At 47.8% G+C, this 23,613-nt stretch overlaps 2 protein-coding genes across 3 annotated transcripts in view; one reads left to right on the top strand and one right to left on the bottom strand.

Annotated features, from left to right (window-relative positions):
* MMS19 (MMS19 homolog, cytosolic iron-sulfur assembly component) overlaps positions 1 to 7,995 on the bottom strand; it is a 34,140-nt gene extending 26,145 nt beyond the window's left edge. For both annotated transcript variants that reach the window (XM_052661237.1, XM_052661236.1), the window contains exon 1: positions 7,874 to 7,995. In XM_052661237.1, coding sequence (XP_052517197.1) covers positions 7,874 to 7,985 — 112 coding nt within the window. In that variant the 5' untranslated portion in view covers positions 7,986 to 7,995. The remainder of the gene's footprint in view (positions 1 to 7,873) is intronic.
* Positions 7,996 to 8,530: 535 nt separating this feature from the next.
* Positions 8,531 to 23,613, top strand: part of UBTD1 (ubiquitin domain containing 1) — a 50,984-nt gene continuing 35,901 nt past the window's right edge. Inside the window, exon 1 of the mRNA XM_052660919.1 lies at positions 8,531 to 8,917. Within this exon, the coding sequence (XP_052516879.1) occupies positions 8,848 to 8,917 (70 nt within the window). The 5' untranslated portion in view covers positions 8,531 to 8,847. The remainder of the gene's footprint in view (positions 8,918 to 23,613) is intronic.

The raw sequence follows: 23,613 nt of genomic DNA on the forward strand, positions 1-23,613 counted from the left end.
AATACAGACTAGTTCCAAATTGGGAAAGGAGTACGTCAAGGCTGTATAGTCACCCTGCTTATTTAACTTATATGTCGAGTATATCATGAGAAATGCTGGACTGGATGAAGCACAAGCTGGAATTAAGACTGCCGGGAGAAATACCAATAACCTCAGGTATGCAGATGACATTACCCTCATGGCAGAAAGAGAAGAAGAACTAAAGGGCATCTTCATGAAAGTGAAAGAGGAGAGTGAAAAACTTGTATTAAAGCTCAACGTTCAGAAAACTAGGATTAGGGCATCTGGTCCTATCACGTCATGGCAAATAGATGGGGAAACAGTGGAAACAGTGACAGACTTTATTTTGGGGGGCTCCAAAATCACTGCAGATGGTGATTGCAGCCATGAAATTAAAAGACACTTGCTCTGTGGAAGAAAAATTATGGCCAACCTAGACAGCATATTAAAAAGCAGAGACGTTACTTTGCCAACAAAGGTCCGTCTAGTCAAAGCTGGGGTTTTTCCAGTTGTCATGTATGGATGTGAGAGCTGGACTATAAAGAAAGCTGAGCACCGAAAAATTGATGCTTTTGAACTGTGGTGTTGGAGAAGACTCTTGAGAGTCCCTTGGACTGCAAAGAGATCCAACCAGTCCATCCTAAAGGAGATCAATCCTGGGTGTTCACTGGAAGGACTGATGTTGAAGCTGAAACTCCAATACTTTGGCCACCTAATGCAAAGAACTGACTTATTTGAAAAGATCCTGATGCTAGGAAAAATTGAAGGCAGGAGGAGAAGGGGACGACAGAAGATGAGATGGTTGGATGGCATCACAGACTCAATGGATATGAGTTTGAGTAAACTCCAGGAGTTGGTGATGGCAGGGAAGCCTGGCATGCTGCAGTCCATGGGGTCACAGAGTCAGACATGACTGAGTGACTGAACTGAACTGAGTAATACAGGTAATTCATCTGCCACAACCTGCATGCCATCCTGGGATGAAAGGAAGACTTCTCACGGTGGGTCTTTTTGCACCTTTTGAATGTTGTACCACGTGAGTATATTACGTGAGTCTATTTTTGAAAATGCAATTTTAACAGCACAATGGTAATTCACTTAGATCTAACAGAATTATTATAGGAGAAATTTTCAAAGGAGCAACTAAGAGTGAAAGGTTAGCAATCTTCTACGTGTTTGATTAATGCAGAGGAGTTTTAGCTCAATAAAGTGTGGCAATCAGGGAATTACTTCCACAGTCTGTTCTGGGTCCTTAACCCACCTACCTTTAAACACAAGACCTAATTAGTCAGTTCTCGCCAAGACCAGACTTTGGCTAAGTGAAGAAGAGGCTTGAGAAAACGAAACTCCAGTTCCCCTTAAGTGTGTGGTCTCTGAACAATAGCTGTGAGCTGAGCTGGGCAGAAGCGTAATCTGGTACTAGAGTAAGAAGCCCAATCTGACTGAGGAAGGGAGTGCTCTAGTTGGGATTCACAGCTCGTGACTGGCACCAATTTAGACATCAGGCACTCTTAGCCTTACTCGTGCCAGGATGTGGAAGGCCCAGCTGCTGCCCCTGCTCCTGAGAAAGAGCCAAGGGACAAAATCTGCAAGCAGTGGGGTGGGGGAAGGGGCAGCAGCTGGACTAACAGGACAAACCAAGGCACTGAGACTTAGGTTCCACACCCCATCCTGTGATGGCAATACTTAAGAGACAGACCCATTCCCGGGTTACAAATTACAGTACCACTTGGGAGGGTGGAAAAGGGTACTTTTCTGGAATCTCCTGGACAGAACCCAGGAAGCTCTGCTGAAAAACCCATCTGAAAACAAATTTCAGTAGCAGCCACAAGGGTTAGCATGCAGGAAGCCACAGGGGCCTGATAGCCCTTACTAGCAAAGAATATCACGGAACAGAAGCGTTCTTTTCCAGCAAGACCGTCAGAGCCTCTGTGGATGCTCGGCTAGAGTCTCTCTTCGGAAATACCTCAAATGCTATAGGACAAACACTTGACTCCTAGGCCCCATTCAGTCACCTCTAATTGTTTCATTAAAAAAATATTGAGGTAAACTTTATACACAGTGAAATGTATAATTTGATTAGTTTTAACATACCTAGAGTAACCAACACCCAAACTAAGACACAGAATATTTCCATCACCAGACAGAGCTCCCCTCATGCTCCCTATAGTCAATCTCACTCTTATAGCCTGCCTCACATTTTATAAATGAAAAAGACCTCTTCAGCATTCAGTATATATTATTACAACACTGGCTGCTTTATATCAGTAATTACAAAGAAACGTCCATATGCATGTGATCTCTTGAATCCCAGTATACGGGCAAATCCTCCTAGCACAGCCCTTCAGTCTTCATCCTTTCACAAAGACTTCATGTTGAATTAATGCAGCAGCAACATAAAAGAGAAGTACAAAAGTCATACAAAATAAGGAAAAAAATGGGGACTTCCCTGGCGGTCCAATGGTTAAGACTCCGAGTCTCCATGATAGGGGGAACGGGTTTGATCCCCAGTCTGAGAACCTAAGATCCCACATGCCATGTGGTACAGCCCAAAGGAAAAAAAAAATAAGGAAAAAAAATGAAGAGACAGTAAAGCTGTTGCAACAGTAAATAATAGTAAGAGAAATGTAAGTAAGGTGGCAAAAAACTAGAATCAGTATTTTGAGGATGCTTTCAAAAAGCTGACTAAAACTAACATTTTATTCTAGTCTTGTTGAGCCTATGTTAGAAATGTCTTTCAAAGTTTCATCTTTTTTTCCTTGTCATCCCTATGACCAGACTATCAGGGACAGCTGTCAAAATACCCTTCCACTTTTAGTGGAATGAAAATGTTCTGGAATTTTTAGGGAGTGCTGATAGTTGTGGAACATTGTGAATATACTAAGCCACTTATTTCTTAAAGTGGTTACTGTGAATTTTATTTCTTATCTCATTTTTATCTCACTTTTTACAGTGAATTTTATCTCACTATTTCACTTTTTAAAAAGCCTTCTGATCCATTCCTAATCTAGCTAAAATGCACAATTAATTGTCTGTTCACCAATCTCCATTTGCTCCTCACTGCCTGAGACCTAACTCCTTGGCTTGATGTCATTCACGATTTAGCCCTCAGTCTCCTCCAGCCTCACCTTTCATCATAGCTCCTATCATTCAGTCACATGAGTTCTCAACATGAGAAGCTCTTCCATATCCTCAAGACTGAAGACATGCTCCCTTGGTTTGGAATGCCTCTTTCTTACCCTTGTCAGTCTGAGGAACTTCAACTCTTCAAGATCCAGCTCAAATTGCAACTCCTCCTGTGAAGGCTTCCTTGATTTCCAAAACAAAATTACTCCCTTTTACATGTCCCTTTAACCATTCTTTAGGAGTAAAATTCTTAAGTGTATACTGGAGTAGGAGCCGTTCCCTCCTCCAGGGGATCTTCCCAACCCAGAGATCGAACCCAGGTCTTCTGCATTGCTGGCAGATTCTCTGCCATCTGAGCCACCAGGGAAGCCCATGTGGGACCATCTATCACTAACTTTATTTACTTTTAAATTTAAAAAAAATGTAATTCTATTTACTTGGCTGTGCTGCGTCTTCACGGCTGCATGAGCTTTTCTCTAGCTGTAGAGAGCGGGCGGCTGCTCTTCTGTTGCACTGCACGAGCTTCTCGTTTTGGTGGCCTCTCCTGTTGGTGGGCTTCCCTGATGGCTCAGACGGTAAAGAATCTGCTTGCAGTGCAGGAGACCCAGGTTCATACCTGGGTCAGGAAGATCCCTTGAAGAAGCAAATGGTAACCCACTGCAGTATTCTCGCCTAGAGAATCCCATGGACAGAAGAGCCTGGCAGGCTACAGTCCACGGGGTTGCAAAGAGCTGGATACAACAGCGACTAACACTCTTGTTGTGGAACACAGGGTCTAGGGCACGCAGGATTCAGGAGTTGTGGTCCCTGCGCTCTGGAGGACAGGCTCAATAGCTGTGGTGCACGGGCTCAGTTGCTCCATGGCGTGTGGGGTCTTCCAGGACCAGGGACGGAACCCCCCATCACTGACTTTAAGTGATTAGTTCTTCCAAATGAAAAACACCTGAATACCTGGAAGTTAAATATGCACTTGAACTCCGGGAATGAAAGAAGCCAGTAAGTTAATTTTCCTAACGGCAGTCTCACAGGCATAAGGAAAAATAAATGTAAGTTTCTCTCCCTATTTAGGTAGATCTAAGTTTTTCCAATGTGTTCAAGATCTGTTCTCTAAAAATGAACCTACTAGCACCTGCTAACTACCCACTCTTTCCTTAGCGGGGCACCAGTTCATGTGGTGTGCTGAGGAGTCGTCAAAGGAGTATTTACATGAGCACTGACATAGAATGCACAATCACACTTCTGTCTGATGGAGGTGCAGCCTCTTGAGTAGCAGCCAAGGGGGCAGGGGGGAGGATGTAAAGGAACAGGAGAGAGAAATCCCAGTCGGTACTCAGTTCCAATCAAGTTCTCAAAATTCCCTTTCTGCTGAAGATGCCACACTTTTCTCAGAACGATATTTATTTTTCCTTAACAGCCTTCTGATTTCAAGAATAGTGGTCTCCTCATGGAACCACAAAGGTGGGAAAATACAATGAAGACTGAAATGAAAGCAAATCCAAATAAGAGGAAGAAATTTTATATCCATCACCTGTAAGGCCAACGTGTTCAAAATCTCTTTTCCCAATTTTTGGACATAGTACTTTTCTTTTGCTCATCCTCAGGCTCAAATTCTTGAGATCATCTTAAGAGTCCTCTCTCACCCTGTAACTAGTTAGGCCTCAAACTCCATAAATTCTTCCTTCAACATCTCTTACTCATTTATTCATCTCTTATACTACCTACTTTTGCTAGTCTCCAGAGGGGCTCTACAGTAGGGTATGATATGGAGACGTGTACAGAAGTAGCTACTAAAGTCAGGTAAAAAGTATGAGTGGTTGAGAAATAAGTTTCACAAAGATTCTGAAGTATGAGATGATGTCTGCCTAGAGGATAAGGAGACACTTGGGGGCAGACGCTGAGCACTCAAACTGGGCCTTTAATCCCAGGTCTAACTTGAATTAGATGGAGCTAGTGGAGGGATCTGGGAAGGAAAGCACTTAGGGGAACAGCAAATCAAGGTTGCTGCCTGGAACTAAAGATCCAGGAGGGAAGTGGCAGCCACTGAATGCCTGGCTGAGAAGTCTTTAACCCTTAGGCTGCCAAGTCATTTCTCTTCCATCATTTGCACCCTCTGCATCTGACACCTACTTTCATCAGGAACTCAAATGCAAAACAAAGTTGGTGGTAACTACCTTTGTAATCACAGGGTGTTCCTTCTGCAGTTACAATTTGTAGGGGACGCTGCTGCTGTGAGTAGCTGAATAGAAAGTTGGTCCCTTTCAGCAATCACAAAGCTTGACTTAGGCTGGAGGATTAGAAAGCATATCTTATTCTGCTGCTGCTGCTGCTAAGTCACTTCAGTCGTGTCCGACTCTGTGCAACCCCATAGACGGCAGCCCACCAGGTTCCCCCATCCCTGGGATTCTCCAGGCAAGAACACTGGAGTGGGTTGCCATTTCCTTCTCCAATGCATGAAAGTGAAAAGTGAAAGTGAAGCCGCTCAGTCGTGTCTGATTCTTCGAGACCCCATGGACTGAGGCTACCAGGCTCCTCTGTCCGTGGGATTTTCCAGGCAAGAATACTGGAGTGGGATCTTATTCTGGGGATGCTTCAAAACTGTCACCCTTCAACAACTCTAACTAAACCTGTGATATAAGATTAAGAATACCAACTTAATCCTTCTCAAATTCACCTTCACTATATGACTCTCTTGCTCAAGGATCTACACTGACTCCAATTGCCTACAATAGGTCATTCAAATCCCTCTGCTTAGAATCCAAGATTAGGCATCATTCAACGCCACCAAACCTTTTCAAGCTTATCTATTATAACCCCTTGGTTAGTTATCTGTTATTACTAACCTCCTTTCCTAATCAGGAGGGTTAAATTACAACAGGGCTAGTATTACAGACCTAGCTGAGCTGAGTTAAATTTAAACTAGACAATAGTTTAGGCCACTTTTTTTCAGGCATAAAAAATACAAATTTTACAAAAACATTTTAAGAACTTGGCAGTCCTTATTCATGCTGGCTTCTCAAATGTGTTCTGAATTTGAAAACCCTAAATTACTTTGTTCATAATGTATAAGCGGGAAAGGAAAGAGTTACAAATAACACTTTTTATAGTAATGTTCTTTACCTTGGTAACTGGTAGGTGTATGCATTTTTCAAAATCAATGAATGTATGCTTGAGAGTTGTACACTTCACTGAACACAAACTTTATACCAAAATAAACTAAACAAACCCTAGTTAATGACATGCATACCAAAGCAGTCAGAGGGAGGTGTACTCATAGCTGCAATTTAAATGATGGACAGATACATGATAAAGCAAATTATATTAAAATGTTAATTGTAGAATCTAGGCAGTGGGTGTGTGTCTTTGAAAAAATTATTAAGACTTTGCTGGATGTTTGAAAATTTTAATAATAAAACATTGGGGGAAATGACACTGATAACACCGTGCAGTTGTTAATTATAAGCACTGACAACACACCACAGTGCACAAAGCTGTAAGAAGTTTAGCTTAGTGGAATGACTGCATCAGGGATTCATTTGCGCCTTGATGTTTCCATGTCACCCTGCAAATACCTCCTGCAGTCCTCTTCATGGTGTATTGTACTGTTTACATGACTGCCTCTCCCACTACACTGTAAGTCCCTGCCAGTCACAGACCTAGTGTAATTTGTATTTATATATAACTTTGCATCATGTTTGAAAAATGTGTTAGATAACTGTGGAAGCATTGAGTGAAAGTGGGATATCACTAAGGATCAATGGTTTGTGCTTCTGACAAATTCACTTTGTTCATTTTTCACACATCCTGAAAGTGATTATGTTCAGTTTTCAAGAGAAATGTATCTTTACTTCTCCCTAAAACATGCAAAATTTCCAAAAATAAAAGTCATCTGTACTGACAATATTACTTTGTATTCTATTACTTAAATGTCAGGTCTGAAGGCCTTCTAACATTCAATAACTACTGAGGGTTTTTTTTTCCCCCCCTAAAAGAGTGAAGTCTCAGAATTCCAAGGAAATCTGTAATTTGTTTTATTCAAATCTTAGATAAGCTGCCAGAACTAAGAGATTCCTAAACTAATCACAAGCGGGAAACAGGAGTTCTGGGGAAAAGATAAAAACAAGCACCACTTGCACCACATTAAAATGTCACAAAGCAAATTAATCAAGAACTTTAACAAGAAACGGAGGGTAAGCCTTAAGAGGGATACGCAGAACATCTCAAACTCCTCCTAAACAGGTGTCTCTCCTCCTCTCTGCAACTACAGCCAGTCAGAGATCCGGCCGCCCGGCCACTCCCAACATGCCACGCGACTCGAGCCGATGCCGCTGAAGATGCTTCTTCTTACGTCAACTTCATAGAAACAACGTGCTTTCGCGGCACGAGCCCCTGGTTCTAAACTGGAGGACCTGGGTCCGAATCCCAGCTCCTCCACCGGCCTCATCTGAAAGTCTCATGCCCTCGCTGGGCAGCAGTTTCCTCATCTCTGAAACCGTACTGATTCTCCTAACCGCGGCCGGCGCACAGAGTGGCAATAAACCGAGACGAGGGGCGTAAGGGCGTTTTAAGGAAGACTACAAGCGACTCGCAATTTGTTATGGCTCTCAAGCATGCGGTGCTCACAACCAGCCCCGGACCAATCTCTCAAAGTCACCGCCGTCCCTTACTGCCTTCCCTCCAGGCGCCTCTGCTGAGGCCTCTCCCTCCTGGATGTCCCAAAGCGGAAGCCGTGCGGCGCCGTCTGCCGTACCTGCAGCCACTTGGTCAGCGGGGCCCTCCTGCTGACCCATGACGAAGTCTTGCACGAGGCCCCACAGGGCGCCCAGAGGCGCCACCGCCTCCAGAGCCGCGGCGGCGGCCATGACGCGAACTGGAGACCGCGGGAGGGGAAGTGGGCGGTGGCACCGGCCGGGTCTCTCAGCGCACGCGCCTCCCCGAGCCAATCGCCTGGCGAAGGCTGAGGGGCGGGGCGCCCCCTGGATCACGTGTCTGCCGGCTCTAGGCCGGGCAGTTCCCGGGAGGGATGGGGACGGTCCCTCCCAAGGGGCGGGGTCTGGGGTCGGGGCGGTGGCTCAGGGAAGGGAAGGCTGCTGCCGGGCACGCAGCCGGGGGCCATTGAGGGCGAATAATTCCCGGCCCAGCTCCCCGGGAGACGGGCGGCGGGGCGGGCACCTGGCTGGGTGGGGCCGAGGGGGCGGTCCGCACCCTGGGGGAAACCAATGAGAAAACCAGGCCCGGCCCAAGGGGGCGGTGCCGTCGGTCACATGCGCACCTGGGGCGGGCGGCGGCGGCGGCGCGGGCACCGCGAGCCGGCGGCAGGCAGCGGGGCTGGGCTGGGGCGGGGTTAGGCAGGTGAGTGACAGGCTGCGGGGGGCCGGCCCCAGTTGGGAGCCCCGAGCTAGCCGGGAGTAGCTGCGGCGGTGCCCGCCCCCTCTCTCCGCCCCTCCAGCGGAGCTGGTCTTCGCCAGGGCACCGTCGCGGGCCCCCCTGGCCCGGCCACCTGGGACTGTGCTGGAGAGTCGGCCACCTCCCCTCTCTCCCCTCGCCCGCAAAGTTTGTGGCGAAGCCGGTGCCGGGGTAGAGCGCGCCCGGGGGGAGATTGGTGAGCGTCCGATGCCGGGCAGCAGGAGCCGTTGACCCGGGACGTCGCCGTCCGGGGCAGGAGCGCGGAGCAGCCGATCAGTCCGCCGCCTCCGGTGCATGGGGCCCGGCTGAAGAGCCAGCATGGGCAACTGCGTGGGGAGACAGCGCCGGGAGAGGCCGACCGCCCCAGGACACCCCCGCAAGCGAGCAGGTAAGACGGGGAAGGGAGCAGGGTCGTCGGCGCCCAGCTAGTTTTCCTCCTCCTTGCGGGAGACCTGGGCTTCCCGAGGGACCTCCCGCAGCTCCTGGCGCCTGGGTTTCCCCGATGGCTGCTCCCGAGCCAGGCGGGACCCCCCCGCCCTTCCCAGCCCCCGTGGCCGGGGAAGCTGAGTTGGGGCAACCGCGAGCCCTGACCCGTCTGCGAGCCCAACTCGCTCCAACTGGGAAGCTCCGGATGGGGGTTGGGGCAGGGGCAGGAAATGTTTGCAGACCGCTGAGGGGCCGACGGAGGGAAGGAGGGCCCCGGGCTGGGGCGCAGCTGGCCTGGCCGCGGGGCCGTGGTCGGAAGCCCGCACGTCGGGGCACGGCGCGGGCGCCCAGGCGTCCTCAGAACTCTGAGCGAGCGAGACGAGCACAGTCTCTCCTTCCAAAGACTGTGTCATTATCAGGGTGCAGATCATGTCTGCTGGAATCCGACTTGCAAAAAGCAGCGCAGGACTCTGGGAAAGAAATCTTTATTTTTCCCGCAGGGCTTTTTAGAGCCTCCGGGCCGGCTGGGAGTCTAGGAAAGGTGGGGTGCGGGGTGGGAATCGCGCTCGGGTTGTTGGGATCCTTCCCAACCTTGGGGATGGGATCTGCTCGCTGGTGATCCGCGAGGGCCGGCAGCGCCTTCTCACTTTCTGGGTACACTCCTCCTATCCTGGCGCTCCGCCTGGGTAAGAGGTCTGGCGGTCGTTTCCCCGGGTCAGGTACTCACTTCACTTCCTTCTTAGAGTGTTGCAAGGACCTTCTGAGAATGATAAAATCGCACACTTTAGAGCTCAAGGAGACCTTCGAAACTTGTCTAGAGTCCAGATAGACCTACCTCTTCATGGCTATATTAAAAGCCCAGATCCAGAGAATTTGAGCAGCTTGTCCTCAGCCACTCAGCTAGTTAGTAGTGCAGCTGGGATTAGAACGCAGTCTCTTACTCAGTTGCCACATATCCCTTTATGTAAGAGGAGCCACAGGCAGAGTTATTAATGAAGTAGAAACTCTGCTTGCTGTTTCCTGTCTCCTTTGACACCACAGGTTTGTGCTGCTTGAGTTTCGGAAACTGGGAATGAAAATGAGGGGAAACAAGGGGAAAGCGGGAAAGGATGTCTGTGTGTTGGACAGGATGACTTGTGCAAGAAGCAACATGTTTTTTATAGGGAGGATGACATAAAATTTAGCATTGAAATCCATTTGTCTGAGGGCAACACAAGCCATTCTTCTGACGTGGAAAGAGGGTTCTCAAATCCAAGGGCTTTCTTTCATTCATTTATTCAACAAATACTTATTATTTATGTGCTCAGTGTATGTAATTGATTAGTAGGGTGTTTTTTTTTTTTTTTTTTTACTGTTGACAACCCTCTCCCCTTTGAAACTACCCTCCCGGCAAAAACTTTTCCTTCCTTGGCATTTTGGTTTTTCTCTGATCACTCAGGCCCACCATCACCTCCCAGTGTGGGACACCATGGTTCTGTTTTTTTTTTTTTTTAATTTATTTATGTATTTATTTATTTTTTGCTGTGCTGGGTTTTCCTGGTTGCAGGGAGTAGGGGGCTACTCTTTTGTGATGTGAGGGCTTCCCATTGCAAGGGATTCTCTTGTTGTGGGGCACAGGCTCTAGGGCTCAGGAGCTTCAGTAGTTGCAGCTCACCGGCTCTAGAGCGCAGGCTCCATAATTGTGGTGCAGAGCTTAGTTGCTCTGAGGTATGTGGACTCTTCCCAGACCAGGGATGGAACCCATGTCCCCTGCATTGGCAGGCAGATTCTTATCCACTGCACCACCTGGGAAATTCCCAAGGTTCAGTTTTACATTCTTTTTTTTTTCTCGTCTCCCTCCCAGAGAAATCTTAGACCCACAACTCTTTGTCCATTGGAAAGACACCTACACTCTATCTTCAGCTATTGCCTCTCCAACTCCAGACTCATGTACTGGACACTGATGTAACTAACTTCAGAGTCAATGCTTCTAAACCAGCTCTGTGTCTCCCCGCCTTCAACTAGCTTCCCTATACGCTTCCATTCTTCCAGCTGTCTAAACTTATACTTTGAGGAACCCTCTCTGCTAACTTTCTTTGCCTCCATGACCTGGAGGAGTCATTCATTGGGACCTGCTAGTTCTTCACTCAGCAGGTCTTACAGACCCGCTCCTTGTTACCTCAAAGCCAGCTCATCTCCCAGGCTGAAGTTAGTTTCCCAGCAGAGACAAGTACATCTTCAGTCATTCATCCAATGCCTACACATGCTGGTATCCCAGAAAACGTCTGTGAAATTCACCTATTCCAGTCCCTGAGGTTCTATGTTCAGAAATCTTTCTGCACCTCCCACTCCTGCAAGAACTTTAACTTCCAAGGCTGTTCAGGTCTGGTCCAGTCCTTCCTTTTATGACACAATTTCTTTCTCTTCTTTGACATTAAGGTCACCTGTGTTTGCTCATGCCCTTTCCCCTTTCTTATCAAGAGCCTTTCTTGTCTTCAAGGTCCACCTCCAATCCCTTATCTTTCTAGAAGCACCTTGCCTGTCAAATCCCCCAGATCCCCCAGCAGATAGAGTTGCTGTTTCTGAGTTGCCTTATGCCACTTACTTAACAGTGATCCACTCCATATTATTAGACAGTTCTTTGATGTTATAGTCTTCTATTAGCAACGGCACTACAAGCCTTCAAGACCTTGTATGTGTGTGTGTTTGCCTCTCTCACTCATTCATAGTGTCATACACACACACACTAGGCACTTAGCACAATGACTTGTACAGAGGAAGCACTCAGTTTTTGTTGATTTTAAAAACTTGCACGGGAATTCCCTGGTGATCCAGTGGTTAGAACTCAGCACGTTCACTGCTGTGACTCAGGTTCAATCTCTGGGAACTAAGATCCCATGAGCTTCACAGCTCAGCCCCCCAAAATTAGATATAAATAAATAAAAATTTCATCTTAACATTTTACTGAGGTATATATCTGCATTAAAAAAAGAAAATCTGCTGGTGTATATTTATTTTACTTTTGTGGGTCCTGCTGTGAACAGCTTTATTCGTGAAGTCCAAAGCCAAGCAGAACCCTGGAGGATGACAAATTTGGTACAAGCGAAGGAACCATTCTTAACTTCACAGCGTGTACCTGGTGTTTCCTATGACACCTGTAGTTTCCGTGTTGACTAGGACATAATTTTATGTTATAAGACTAATGCCTAAAACTCTCACTGTAACTCTTACCCCTCCTTTGTCATTGAAGAAGCTCTCAACAGAAGGCTAAAACCCTCCTTCTAGTCCTGGGCCTGTAGCTGGGTAACCCTGAGCGAGTCATCAACCATCTTAGGGTTGTACTTGCATTATATCAGAAAGGGAGGGGACTACAGAGCTGTTTTTAATCATCTCCACAAAGGTAGCGATTCTAAACTGGGAAGTTAATGAGCTGAAATCTTAGGCCTGGTTATGTCACTCATTGGCCATAGTTATCTCTTCCTGGTCATTTGGTGGGTGAAGCAGAGACACGATGCCCATGGTCAGGGAGTCTTGCTTTAGCTAGAGGGATTAGGCAGTGCTCTCATCTCATCAAGATTTGGGGTTGTCACTTTTTTTTTTTCTCTCACCTATTACTTGCAATAGGTTCCCAGAAGGTCTGTGTTCTCGCCTTCAGGTGCTGAGTGGTCTTTTCAAACTTCGGAGAATACATGAAGGAGGGGAATGACCCCTCTGGGGGGCTCTCATCAGCCTGTGCTTGTGCCCTGGATAGATGCAATCTCTCTGCCTGTTAGTGGGCGAGGGAGCCCCTCCCCTGCCCATCCCAGGGAGAAGTCGATGTGGTAGAACAGGCAGGTCTCTTGCCCAGCTCCACCCTTTGAGAATGTGGCAAGGCTGAAACCCAGATATCTGTGATGTGCCAAGCATATCCACTTACATTCTGGAATCTCAAGCTCGGGGTGGACAGACCCAAGGCCCTGTTTTGGGCTGGCTGGGCTTGGCGCTGTGCTTACAAGAGAGTGTACTTCTCGTTGTGTGGGCTGCTGTGACTATTCTTAAGGGAGTAATTGGGCAACTTCTCCATTTGCTCAGTAAATATTTACCGAGTGCCAGGTACCTTGCTGGGTGTGAACTGACATGGTCCTTGGCCTCATGGAGCTTATAGTTTGGGGTGGGGGGGGGGCAGAGAGTAAACAATCTGACCATACATGGAGATCCTGTATGATAATACATACAATTATGTATTATTATATGTGCTGGTGATTCCCACATATATCATTTCAACCCATTTGGTCTAACTCCAGCCATGTATATTCTGCTGCCTACTCAACACATCTTATGTCTAAAAGTCTTCTCAGTTTAATGTGTCCAAAACAGAATGAACCCTCCCACCCTCACCGCCTGCCCCCATTCTCCCAGTCTTTACCATCTCAGCTGATGATGATTTCATTCTTCCAGTTGCTCAGACCCCCCAAAATTCTATCATCATCCCTGGCTCCTCCCTTTCTCTCAATCCCACATCCATTTAATCAATAAATCCTGTTGACTTCACCTTAAATATATCCAGCACTTGACTCTCACCATCATTACTACTTTCATCCTGGTCTAAGCTACCCATCGGCCTTTTAACTGACCTCCCTGCTTCCTCCCTTGTCTCCCGACAGACTATTTTCATCATAGCAGCCAGAGAGATGCTGCAAACTGTAAGTCAGATTCTGTTACTCCTTTGTTCCCCATCTCATCCTGAGTCCTTGTGTTGGCCTCCAAGGCATGAGAGGATGTTCACCACCTTGCCTTTCCTCAGCCTTCTCTGGCTCTTCATTCCCCTGCCACCCTCTAATAGCTAAATGGGTTTCCCCCTCTCCCCCTCCAAGACTCGCCACGTCTCATCAGTCACGCCCTCCCAGGCCATCCTTTTTAAAATTGATCCCCTTCCCTCCACTGCCTGCTCTCAGCATTATCTCCACCTTTTCCCTATTTTATTTTTCTCCCTGTCACTTCCCGCCACCTGACATTGGCTATCTCCCCTACTCTGTGCAATCCGAGATTCTTATTTGTTCTATGGCACCTAGATCCATGCCTGTCATGGAGTAGGTACCTAATAAATATTTATTGGATGAAGTTAGTGTGTAGAACAGACTTGTAAGGTCTGTGGAAGAGCAGGAGGGAGCAGTCCTGATTGCTGTCTCATCTTAGGTGGGTGTTAGGTAGATGGGTGTATCCTAATGAACAGATTTAACTGCAGCCTCAAAGTGGTATTCTGTTCCTGGGACTGGCTTCTGTCTTGACCCAGGCCTGGAGAAGCTCTCAGATACCTAGGATATAATTCCCCACTGTTTGGGGGCCTCTTGCAAGGAGATCCTGGGGCTGAAGGAGGAGGACAGGATGAAGCCACTTACCACAGTCCCAGCCAAGCAGTAACACTTTCCTGTCATTTTGTGTGCGCATCTATGTAGGAGTGGGCTCTTCTCTGAGGCACACGTTTTTTGCGGCCATTAACTCAAGGGTGGACATGGGGAGGTCTGATAGAGTGTGAGGCCAGAAGGCGGGTGAAGTGGATTCCAGGCCTCTCTACACATTGAATTGACTTGCTGGGGAATTTTTAGAATCATAAAATTTTAGAGCTGAAAAGGAACTTAAAGATTTCTTTAACCTTTTTTCTTTTCCCCAGCCATTAAAAAGAGAATAAAGGTATGTCTACTCCCTGCCAAGTTCACAGAAATATGGTGCAACCTATATAAAAACTGCATGGGCTCCTTGAAGTTTTGAGTATGCAAAGGTCAAGAAATTGTGGACAGGGGACTTCCCTGGCCATCTGGCGACTCTGAGCTTCCACTGCAGGTGGCGTGGGTTTGATCCCTGGTCCGGAAACTAAGATGCCACATGCTAAGTGTGGCATGGCCAAAAAAAAAAAAGAGAAATTGTGGATTGTGGGCAAGGTTAAGTTTGTAAGGGAAGTGGTCAAGGTCAAGTGCATTCAATGGGAGGGGCTATAGTGTCTTTGCCACTTTCTTGAATGGTGCACTTGGGCAAGTCATTTGTTTTTTGCTCAGTTGATCATCTGTTAAAAAAAAAAATGATATTTCCAGTTTATTTCAGAGATGCTGTGGGGATCAAACAATCAAACATTGTTTTTAAAATTACTTTCATGGCTAAATGGTCTGCTCAAATGTGAGGTTCTAATCCAGAGTGTCATCTGGCATCCAAGGGAAATGAGGTCTTAGTTCTCTGCTCCTTCCTAGCTGTGTGTGCTGCTTTGGAAAGGCCTCTTGATCTGTTTGAGCCTCAGTTTCCTCATTTGTACCATGGGATAACTGCTGCCCTGCTCAGCTCCCAGAGACATTGTAAGAATCAAGTGAGATCCTGTATGAAAAGAGACTTTGTGAATGTATGAAGTTCCTATTATTCAAAGCTATAGGATTTTTACACACAAAAACCATAGCCAGTGATTTTCCCCAGATCACTGAAGCTTACTCTTTTTTAAAGAGCAAAACTATAAAAGAAATGTTTAAAAACTATTTTTGGATGGGAATCTTTCTGAAACGGATGATACCCTTCTAAGCAAAGTATGCTGAGCATGAATAACCTCCTCTTTGCAACTCAGGGGAGTAGGGTGCATACCTGTATGTACAAAGCACCTGCTTGGTAGAAGGGAGGGACCACAAAAGCCTCTTTCTCTGAAGAGCCTTTATCTCTGAAAGAAGATAGGGGTGAACTGGTGGCGAGTGGAAGGTAGATTGACAAGGGAGAGCCCCTTACACAGTGGTCTGCCTCAAGGGCCCAAGCACTGTTGGTGTGGGGAGGCTCCTGAATCCTGTTCTGGGCTCTGAAGGAGAAGAGTGAGTCCTGCAGATCAGTTGCTGTGTTCATGACAGTGCGCGGCCCCCAGGTTTCTGAGACGATAGGGCAGTGGGCCCCAAACGATATGGTGGTTCCCAGCTGCTGTGCTTTTGGGGTTCATGTTCCCGTCCAAAACTGTTGCTCTGTCTTCTCCCTGGTAATCAGTGTCACTTCTCCTCCTCCACCCCGCCCACAGTAAAATAGATTGTGGTTAAATATACGCAACATAAAATATCCCGTTGTAACAACTTTTAAGTGTACAGTTCTATAGCGTTAAGCACTTGGCATTACGGTACAGCCTTCACCACCATCCATCTTCACAACTTTTTCATCTTCCCCAGCTGAAAATCTGTACCCGTCAAACACAGACTCACCATTCACCCCTTCCCCAGCCCCTGGCAATCACCATTCTGCTTTCTGCCTCTATGAAATTTCACAGCTCTGGGTACAACTTAGAAGTGGAATCATTCACTGTTACTCCTTTTGTGTCACTCCGCGTTATACCTTCAAGGTTTATCCACATTGTACTTCCACTGCTTTTTAGGGCTGAACTCCACTGTATGTCTATGCCGCATTTTCCTTATCTGTTGTCTGCTGATGGACACTTGGGCTGTTTCTGCCTTTTGACTGTTGGGAATAATGCTCCTGTGAACATGGGTTGTACAAGTATCTGTTCGATACTGTCAGTTTTCTTGTGTAATATCTAGAAGTGGAACTGCTGGATTGAATGTTAACTCCATGTTTAGTTTTTTGAGGAACTGCTGTCCTGTTTTGCTGAGCCACTGCATCAGTTTATATTCCCACCAAGATTCCCACAGAGATTGCAAGTTCTCCCCATGCTCACCAATACTTGTTATTTTCCATCTTTTTAGTAGTCACCGTCCCAGTGGGTGTGCAGTGGCGTCTCCGCGTAGTGGTCACTTCTTGAGATAGCGTCTCCCAGGCTCACATAGCAGCCCCTCTGGCTTCCTGGGGAAACAGAGGGCAGAGATGGTTAGAACTGTACGCAGAGAGTTAGTCAGTGTCAGTCGCTCAGTCGTGTCCAACTGTTTGCAACCCCACAGACTGTAGCCCACCAGGCTTCTTTGTCTAAGGAATTCTCCAGGCAAGAATACTGGAGTGGGCTGTCTTTCCCTTCTCTGGGGGAATCTTCCCAACGCGGGGATCAAACCTGGCAGATTCTTTACCATCTGAGCCATCTGGAAAGCCCCATAGTAGACGGGCTCAAAGAGAAGCCTGAGGGCCCCTCCAGAGAGGGAAGTCCAGGAGCTTGGGTGGGTAGATTTTGTGACATCTTTTCTGGTCACTCAGAATGTCACTTGCTTTTGGGTTTCTAATAATGTGGTCAGTGGCTGGGATAGGTGAATAGTGGCTTCCGATTAAGCAAAGCAGTTCTGGGTTGTTACAATTCACGTGGCTCCCAAAGAACATTGATGCTGTCTTCCTCATGGAGTGTTCCCTTTTGCGCAGAGATGCAGGACTGTGGTTCAGATGGGAGCACTTGGGATGGGTGGAAGGGAGAAGGTCTTTTAGAGACATGGCATCCTGATGTGTTTGTCAGCTGCTCCAGGCCACGTGCTTTTCTCTAAGCTGTTGGGGGCAAGATCTCTCTGCTTTCTGAGCCCACAGGAATGGGGAACCGAACTCAAGGTGTCCCCACACCTTTACCCAGCCACAGCCCCTCAACTTGTGGCCTTGGTTGCCCTGGGAAAGGGGGACCTGTTGGGAAAAAGGGTGGGGTGTGGTGTGGAGACAGTAGGGGGTGGGGATGGCGCTTCACTGGTGCCTGTTTCCTCTGGGAGGCTGGCACTAGAGCTGAAGCCTAGGCAGCCAGGCCCGTACCAGGCAGCCTGGATCTTAGAGGTGAGCCTGTGGACTTGAAATTCTGTTGTTTTAAGGAGAGGGGTGATTAGCAACAGCTCACCTTTGCTGGGTGTGTACCATGTGCTAGCAGCATCAAGTGCAGTATGTTGGTTAATCCTCACAACCCTCCTGTGGGTGGATACTACTATCACCTTTTTACAGAGGAAGAAATTGAGTCTTAGAAAGGTAATGTCCCCTCCCTAAGGCCATTCAGCTTGTAAACTGCAGGGCCTGATTTGAGAGCCTGAGCTTCAGCCCCTATATAGTTCAAGATTGGGAGGAAGGGAGCAAGATTTTGTGTTGTTTTGTAAATAAGAGCTTCTTATTGAGCACTTTCAGGCACCCTGCTTAGCAGGGTCAGTCAGTCATGCATTTGATTCTTCTCATTTTGCCTATGGGAACATTCCTACCCAACATAAAGGAAAGCCACCACAGTCAGGAATGTAAGTTGATTTCTGGTGGTCACGAGGCTGAGCAGACACAGAACTGGAACTCAGTTTAAGTACTTTGACTTGAAAATTTCGGTGCCCTGAGCTCACTCCATGTGCTGCCACGCCACCCCACCCCTCCAGCCTGCCCCCACCGGGACAGGAATCTGGGAGGGGACTGTGAAGTCTGCAGAGCTCCAGGACTGTGGTCACTCTGCTCCCTCCCCATGGCTTTTGCCTCCTCCTTTCATTTCCTGAGGGGCCCCATGCATCCATCGGATCTAGTGCTTGGCACACAGTAGGTGCCTAGTAAATGCGTTGAATGTTTTTTGACAGTGGAAGCAGTAGAACCTCAACCATTGTAGTGTTCCTGGAGAAAAACATTAGCAGAATGCAAACAACGTTGTTTCCTCCCTCTCCTCTCAGAAGGAACCTCTACTTCCCAGCACCCAGATGCCAAGGACTTGCAGAAAAGAGTGCCCCGGCTCTGCAGGCTCTGAATTATCCCCAAATTCCCAAGGGAAAAGAGGCAGCAGAGAGTCACTTTAGCAAAGTGCTTGCTGGATCAGGTGTTACTCTTTGTAATTAATAAGACTAATGATCCCTTGCTATGTTCAGCAGTTTGCCGTTTTCAAAGTGCTTTCTCAAATGTTATGTCTCATTTGATCCTCACAACAATTCTGTTAGGTAGTCAGAGCAGGAATCATTTTTCCAGCTTTATGGATGAGGTTACGGAGACTTGGGATGTTAAGAGCTATCCAAAGTTGTTGACAAATAAATGGCAGAGAGGCAGAAGCCGTGGGAGGTAGTGGTTCCTCTGCTGTCTCACTGTGGTGAGGAAGCCTGAGATCAGAGCCTCGTTTTTTGCATCTGTGAAATGGGGAAAAGAGTAGACTGCTTAGGTAGTCAGGGATTAAAGGTGATGATGTGTATGGAGTGATGACCACTGTGCTTATGTATAGCAGATGCTTAGCCAATGATGGCAGTGGGTCATTAATGACAGTAACCAAGGCCAAGTTCATTGTTCCTTTGGGGGCTTGTATTCTGCTGACTCTTGTTCAGCTCAGAGTGTTGGGAAGAGCAGAGTGTAGTCTTCTCTACCCCAACATGGGAAGTCTGATTCTGGTGCACCCTCTGGCCCTTCCTCTGCACTGAGTGTATAGCAAGCGCTGACCATGAATTTCTTTTCTTTTTTTAAAATATCTATTTATTTGGCTGTACTGGGTCTTAGTTGCAGCATGTGGGATCCAGTTCCCTGACCAAGAATTGAACCCCAGTCCCCTGCATTGGGAATGTGGAGTCTTAGCCACTGGACCGCCAGGGAAGTCCCCATGAATATCTTTTGATGTGCAAAATATGAGATCTTTCAAAGAAGGCATTGATGAGATGGAGATTTTCTTTTGATAACAGGTAATTATCACAGTTGTGACAAATATTTTATTCATTTTGTATCCACTTGCATTCTATTATCCTAGCTCCTCCAGCTCATTAGCTGTGTAACCTGGGCAAGTTATTTTGGATTTGGGAGCCTTACCTTTCTCATCTGTCAAATGGAGATAACAGTACCTATTCCACAGGACTGTCATGAGGATCAAATGAGTTAAAACACATAAAAACCCTGAGAGTGGTAGCTGGGACATGTTAAAATATTCAGTTAATGGTAGTTGTTATTTTATTACTATCACCATGCTTGGCACTGTGTTTAAGCCAGCTGTCCCCAGTCTTCTTCTCCCTCCACCAGTTGAGATATATGGCCAGTGAAGCTCATATACAAAACCTACCTTCTGCTGTGTACCCTGCCTATTTACCATTCTTATAACTCCACTCACTCATTCAGGAAAGCAAAATCGGAAGCAAGTTGCACAAGAGTGATTATTATAGAGGCAGCCTTGAATCTAGCCTCATTTTTTAAAAATGTGAAGCATTCACGGAAACCCAAGGACTTCCACTCTTGTAAGTTACAGATCTCTTGCAGCTTCCAGCATACTCTTGCTAATTCCAGCAACAACCAGTGGCTACTTTTCTGGCCTCTCTGGAACAGATAGGAACTTGTTGCCAGGTGCGTCAAGGCTCAGGAGTGCCCTCAGGTGCTGTGACCCAGCTTCAGCTTGGCAGAACCTGTCTGGGTCCACTGGGGCTTACTTCCGGGACCCTGGCACCTCCTCCATGAATTTCCAAGAAGGTGGTGATAGGCATCCACAGCAGGCCCACTTTTCCACATTTGGTAAACACCCCCCTGCAACTGGCTTCAAAAGCAGCTGTTCTGTAGTTATTATACCCTGCTGTTTATCGAGCGCCAGCTGCGCGGCAAGCACCACAGTAGGTGCTTCATGCACATCTCCAGTCCTCCTGGTAATTCGCCGGGAGTGACACTGTCCTCGTATTAGGGGAGTGGCTCCATGGCATTAACTGTCATGCCCAGGGTCACATGGTGAAACGTGAAGGGATTCAGATGCCAGACTTGTGTTTTCAGTGCTCAGCCCTGCCTTCCTTCCATGCGACACCTGCCTCACCGTCAGTTTCAACTGAGGGCTCACGAAGCCCTAAACAGGTATAGCTGGTTTACTGACATCACTTCCGCCCATGACTCTCAAACAGTCCGCTTCTGCCAGTTCTTGCACTGCGTATCCTGAGTATGCCAGAAAGAGCACTTTGCAACAGCCTTCATGGGTTTTCCCCTCCTTTCATCTCTCCCTGCCCCCCATACTCCCAGTGTCTGCCTCCGTACTGCGGGATATGGCACATGGCATTGGATTTTTTGCTTAGTCAGTGTGTTCTGTTCCCCCCAGATAGACTAAATAGACTGTTAAATGGCCTGAGCACTTCCTTTCATGAGCGCTCACGGCAGCTCCAGGAACCATCCCTCCCCGGAACCAGTCCTCTGTGCGTGGTAATCTCCATGTGTGTTAGGCACCCTACTGTGGGTTTGACCTCACTGTCTTCAATTTCCCCATCAGCCCCTGGAGGTGGACATAATTACCTCCATTTTACAGACGACGAAGCTGAGGCTCAGGGAGGTTAAGACCCTTTCCACGAAAGTGCTGCAGCTTCTATTTGAATCCTAGCAGTTATACCCTGGGTACCCGTATCATAACTGCTGTGGGAAACTGCCTCTAAAGAGTTACCCCATCTGCCTTGTCCATGGTGTTTGCACAGGAAGCATTGCGAAGAGTTCCTTTCTTCTAGGAGTTCACAGTGTGATGGGCTGAACAGTATCGAGCTCCTGTGATCTTTTTTTATTTATCCCAAGCCCATTTCCACAGGCATACCTGGGTGGGCAGATTCATGCCAAGCACACCAAGGAGGCAGGACGAGCTGAGGGGACAGCCCCCGGGAGCTGATGATGCCCTGCACGGCCGTGTTTACACCCCAGGTTGACTGCTCTGTTTGCTCTTTGCCTTTCTTCCTTCTGGCCTCTCATATCAAGTTCTTAGAGCCCAGAGGTCATCTGGCTCTGGCCCTGTGTGATATTCCTGTTTGTGGCCCAGTGCTAGGCTGGCGGACATGGAGAAGGGAGGCCTTATTTCACTGGAAACCTGCTGCTTTTGTGGCTTTTTAGAAGGCCCCAAATGATTTTTGGGAAACATCCACATGCTGTATGCACTGTTATTTGGTCCTGCTCCCTGAGGAACAGAATGGGCTAGTCTTTAGAGTCCGCAGGCAGAAGGAAAGCTGCATTGGGCCCTTTAATCTGCAGCTGACCCCTCCTCTCTAACGCCTAGCTCTGCCCTGCTTTGAGATATGTTCCACGGAAGATCCAGGACCTGGATGTCTAATCCGTTGTTGGCCCTCAAGCAAATTTTCCTGAAGCCCCGGACAGAGATGCTCAGTCGGCTCCTTTGACAGCACCACTTCTTGCGCGTTCAGGGGCTGAGGCCCAGGGGAAACATTCAAGGAGAGACTCCAGCCTGCGAACCCTGCTGCCCTGGTGTCTGGCTCACCAGCTGATGCTGGTTTGATTATGAATTGATGGGGACCCCTTTTGTAGTCTGGGTCTGGGGCCTCTGTTTTAGAGGTGAAATGATCCAAAAGCTGTGGGGTGGCCAGGCTTGCTCAGAATCCACCCTTACCCTTTAGAAGGGAATTGGCATTAATAGGGAATTCAGCTGGAGGAACTGGTTCAGAAAGGGCAAGCCACTGATCTGTGGCCTGTCCTGCCACAGTCAGAAGTGGTGGAGCTAGTACCTGACCCAGGCAACCTGACTCTTATTTCCCATGTCTTTTCTGTACGTGTGTGCCCAGTCGTGTCTGACTGTCTCTGAACCCATTCTGTACATCCTGCCTCCTTCCTGTGTACACGTGTTATATATGTATGTCTCATCGCCCATGGTGGCTTACAGTCCGGGGAATGGAGCGAAGACAAATAGAGGTGTGATACAATTTCAGGCAAGATAATGTGTAGACAGGTGGTAAATCATGCCGTGTAGACAAGCAGAGACAAAGGCAATATGTAGACATTTTAGAAAGAGTTGAGGTTGGATAGGGCAGGGTAAGTGAGGAGAGATTACTAAAGGGTTAGTGATCTGAGTAAGGGGTTCAGGTTAGGGAGAAGGAAGCAATACAGTTTTCTTTGTTGTAAAAGTAGGATGTGGTTAGGTAATAAATGTGGACAATATCATCAAGTCCAAAGAAGAAAATCTCCTTCATATTCCCACCACCCAGAGAGTCCCCATTCCTGTTTGGTATTTATTTTTCTAGCCTTTCTTTTTGTTTTTCAGGCAATAGAATCAAATCGGCTGTGTACACCAAGGTCAGGGGAAGGTCTCGAATAGTAGATGGGGAGTTTAGGTCAGAGAGAACCTTTGCTGGTTCCTTCCACGGGGGTGCAATGAATGAAGTGGTTCAGGAAGAGGGACCCAACACCTGCGAGCGGATGGGACCAGAGCCTGGGGCGAAGCAGGGGCTCCTCCACCGCGGACCTGGGTCTCAAAGTTCATCCCCCACTGCACAAGAGTCTCAGGTTTACTCCTTCCTGCACCGCCCAGGAGGGTCAAAGGAAAGATTTTTGTCTCTAGCTGTGTCAACAGCTTGCTCCCCCGCCACCCCCACTCCCGCATCCCACAGACTCTCTTTCCTATTTACTATCCGGTGTCTCCAGTGGAGTTCTCCTCCCCTGGTGTTGGGGACACACGGCCGATTTTGCCACACCACAAAGCTTTGCTGCTGCCTGAGGTCATTTCAGGGGAGAAACTAAATATAGCGGAGGAGTAGCATCAGGACAACTCCATATTGTTTGGGCCGTTTAGCATTGCCCTTCCGCCGACAGACAGGGTCGCCTGGGACTCAGCGCCCATCTCCTGGACTCTGCCCTGTGTCTTCAGTTCTCTCTCTGGGTTCCCCAGCCGGGGCTCCCTCACACAGGACTGGGGTTCTGGCTCCGCCCAGGCCCAAGAGAAGCTTTAAAGGAGTTGCCTAGGGGAAGGGGCAGCAGGGAGAGTCCGGGCCCGGGGTTCTCCGCCAGCTCAGCCACTTGGCACCTGTGTGGTCTTATGCCTTTGAGTCGCTGGCTCTTCATCCGAATGATAGACGAGTCGATCTGAAACAGGAATTCTGCACTGTTGTGTTAAGG

This window comes from Budorcas taxicolor, chromosome 23 (genome assembly GCF_023091745.1).
Source record: "Budorcas taxicolor isolate Tak-1 chromosome 23, Takin1.1, whole genome shotgun sequence".
Lineage (NCBI taxonomy): Eukaryota > Metazoa > Chordata > Mammalia > Artiodactyla > Bovidae > Budorcas > Budorcas taxicolor.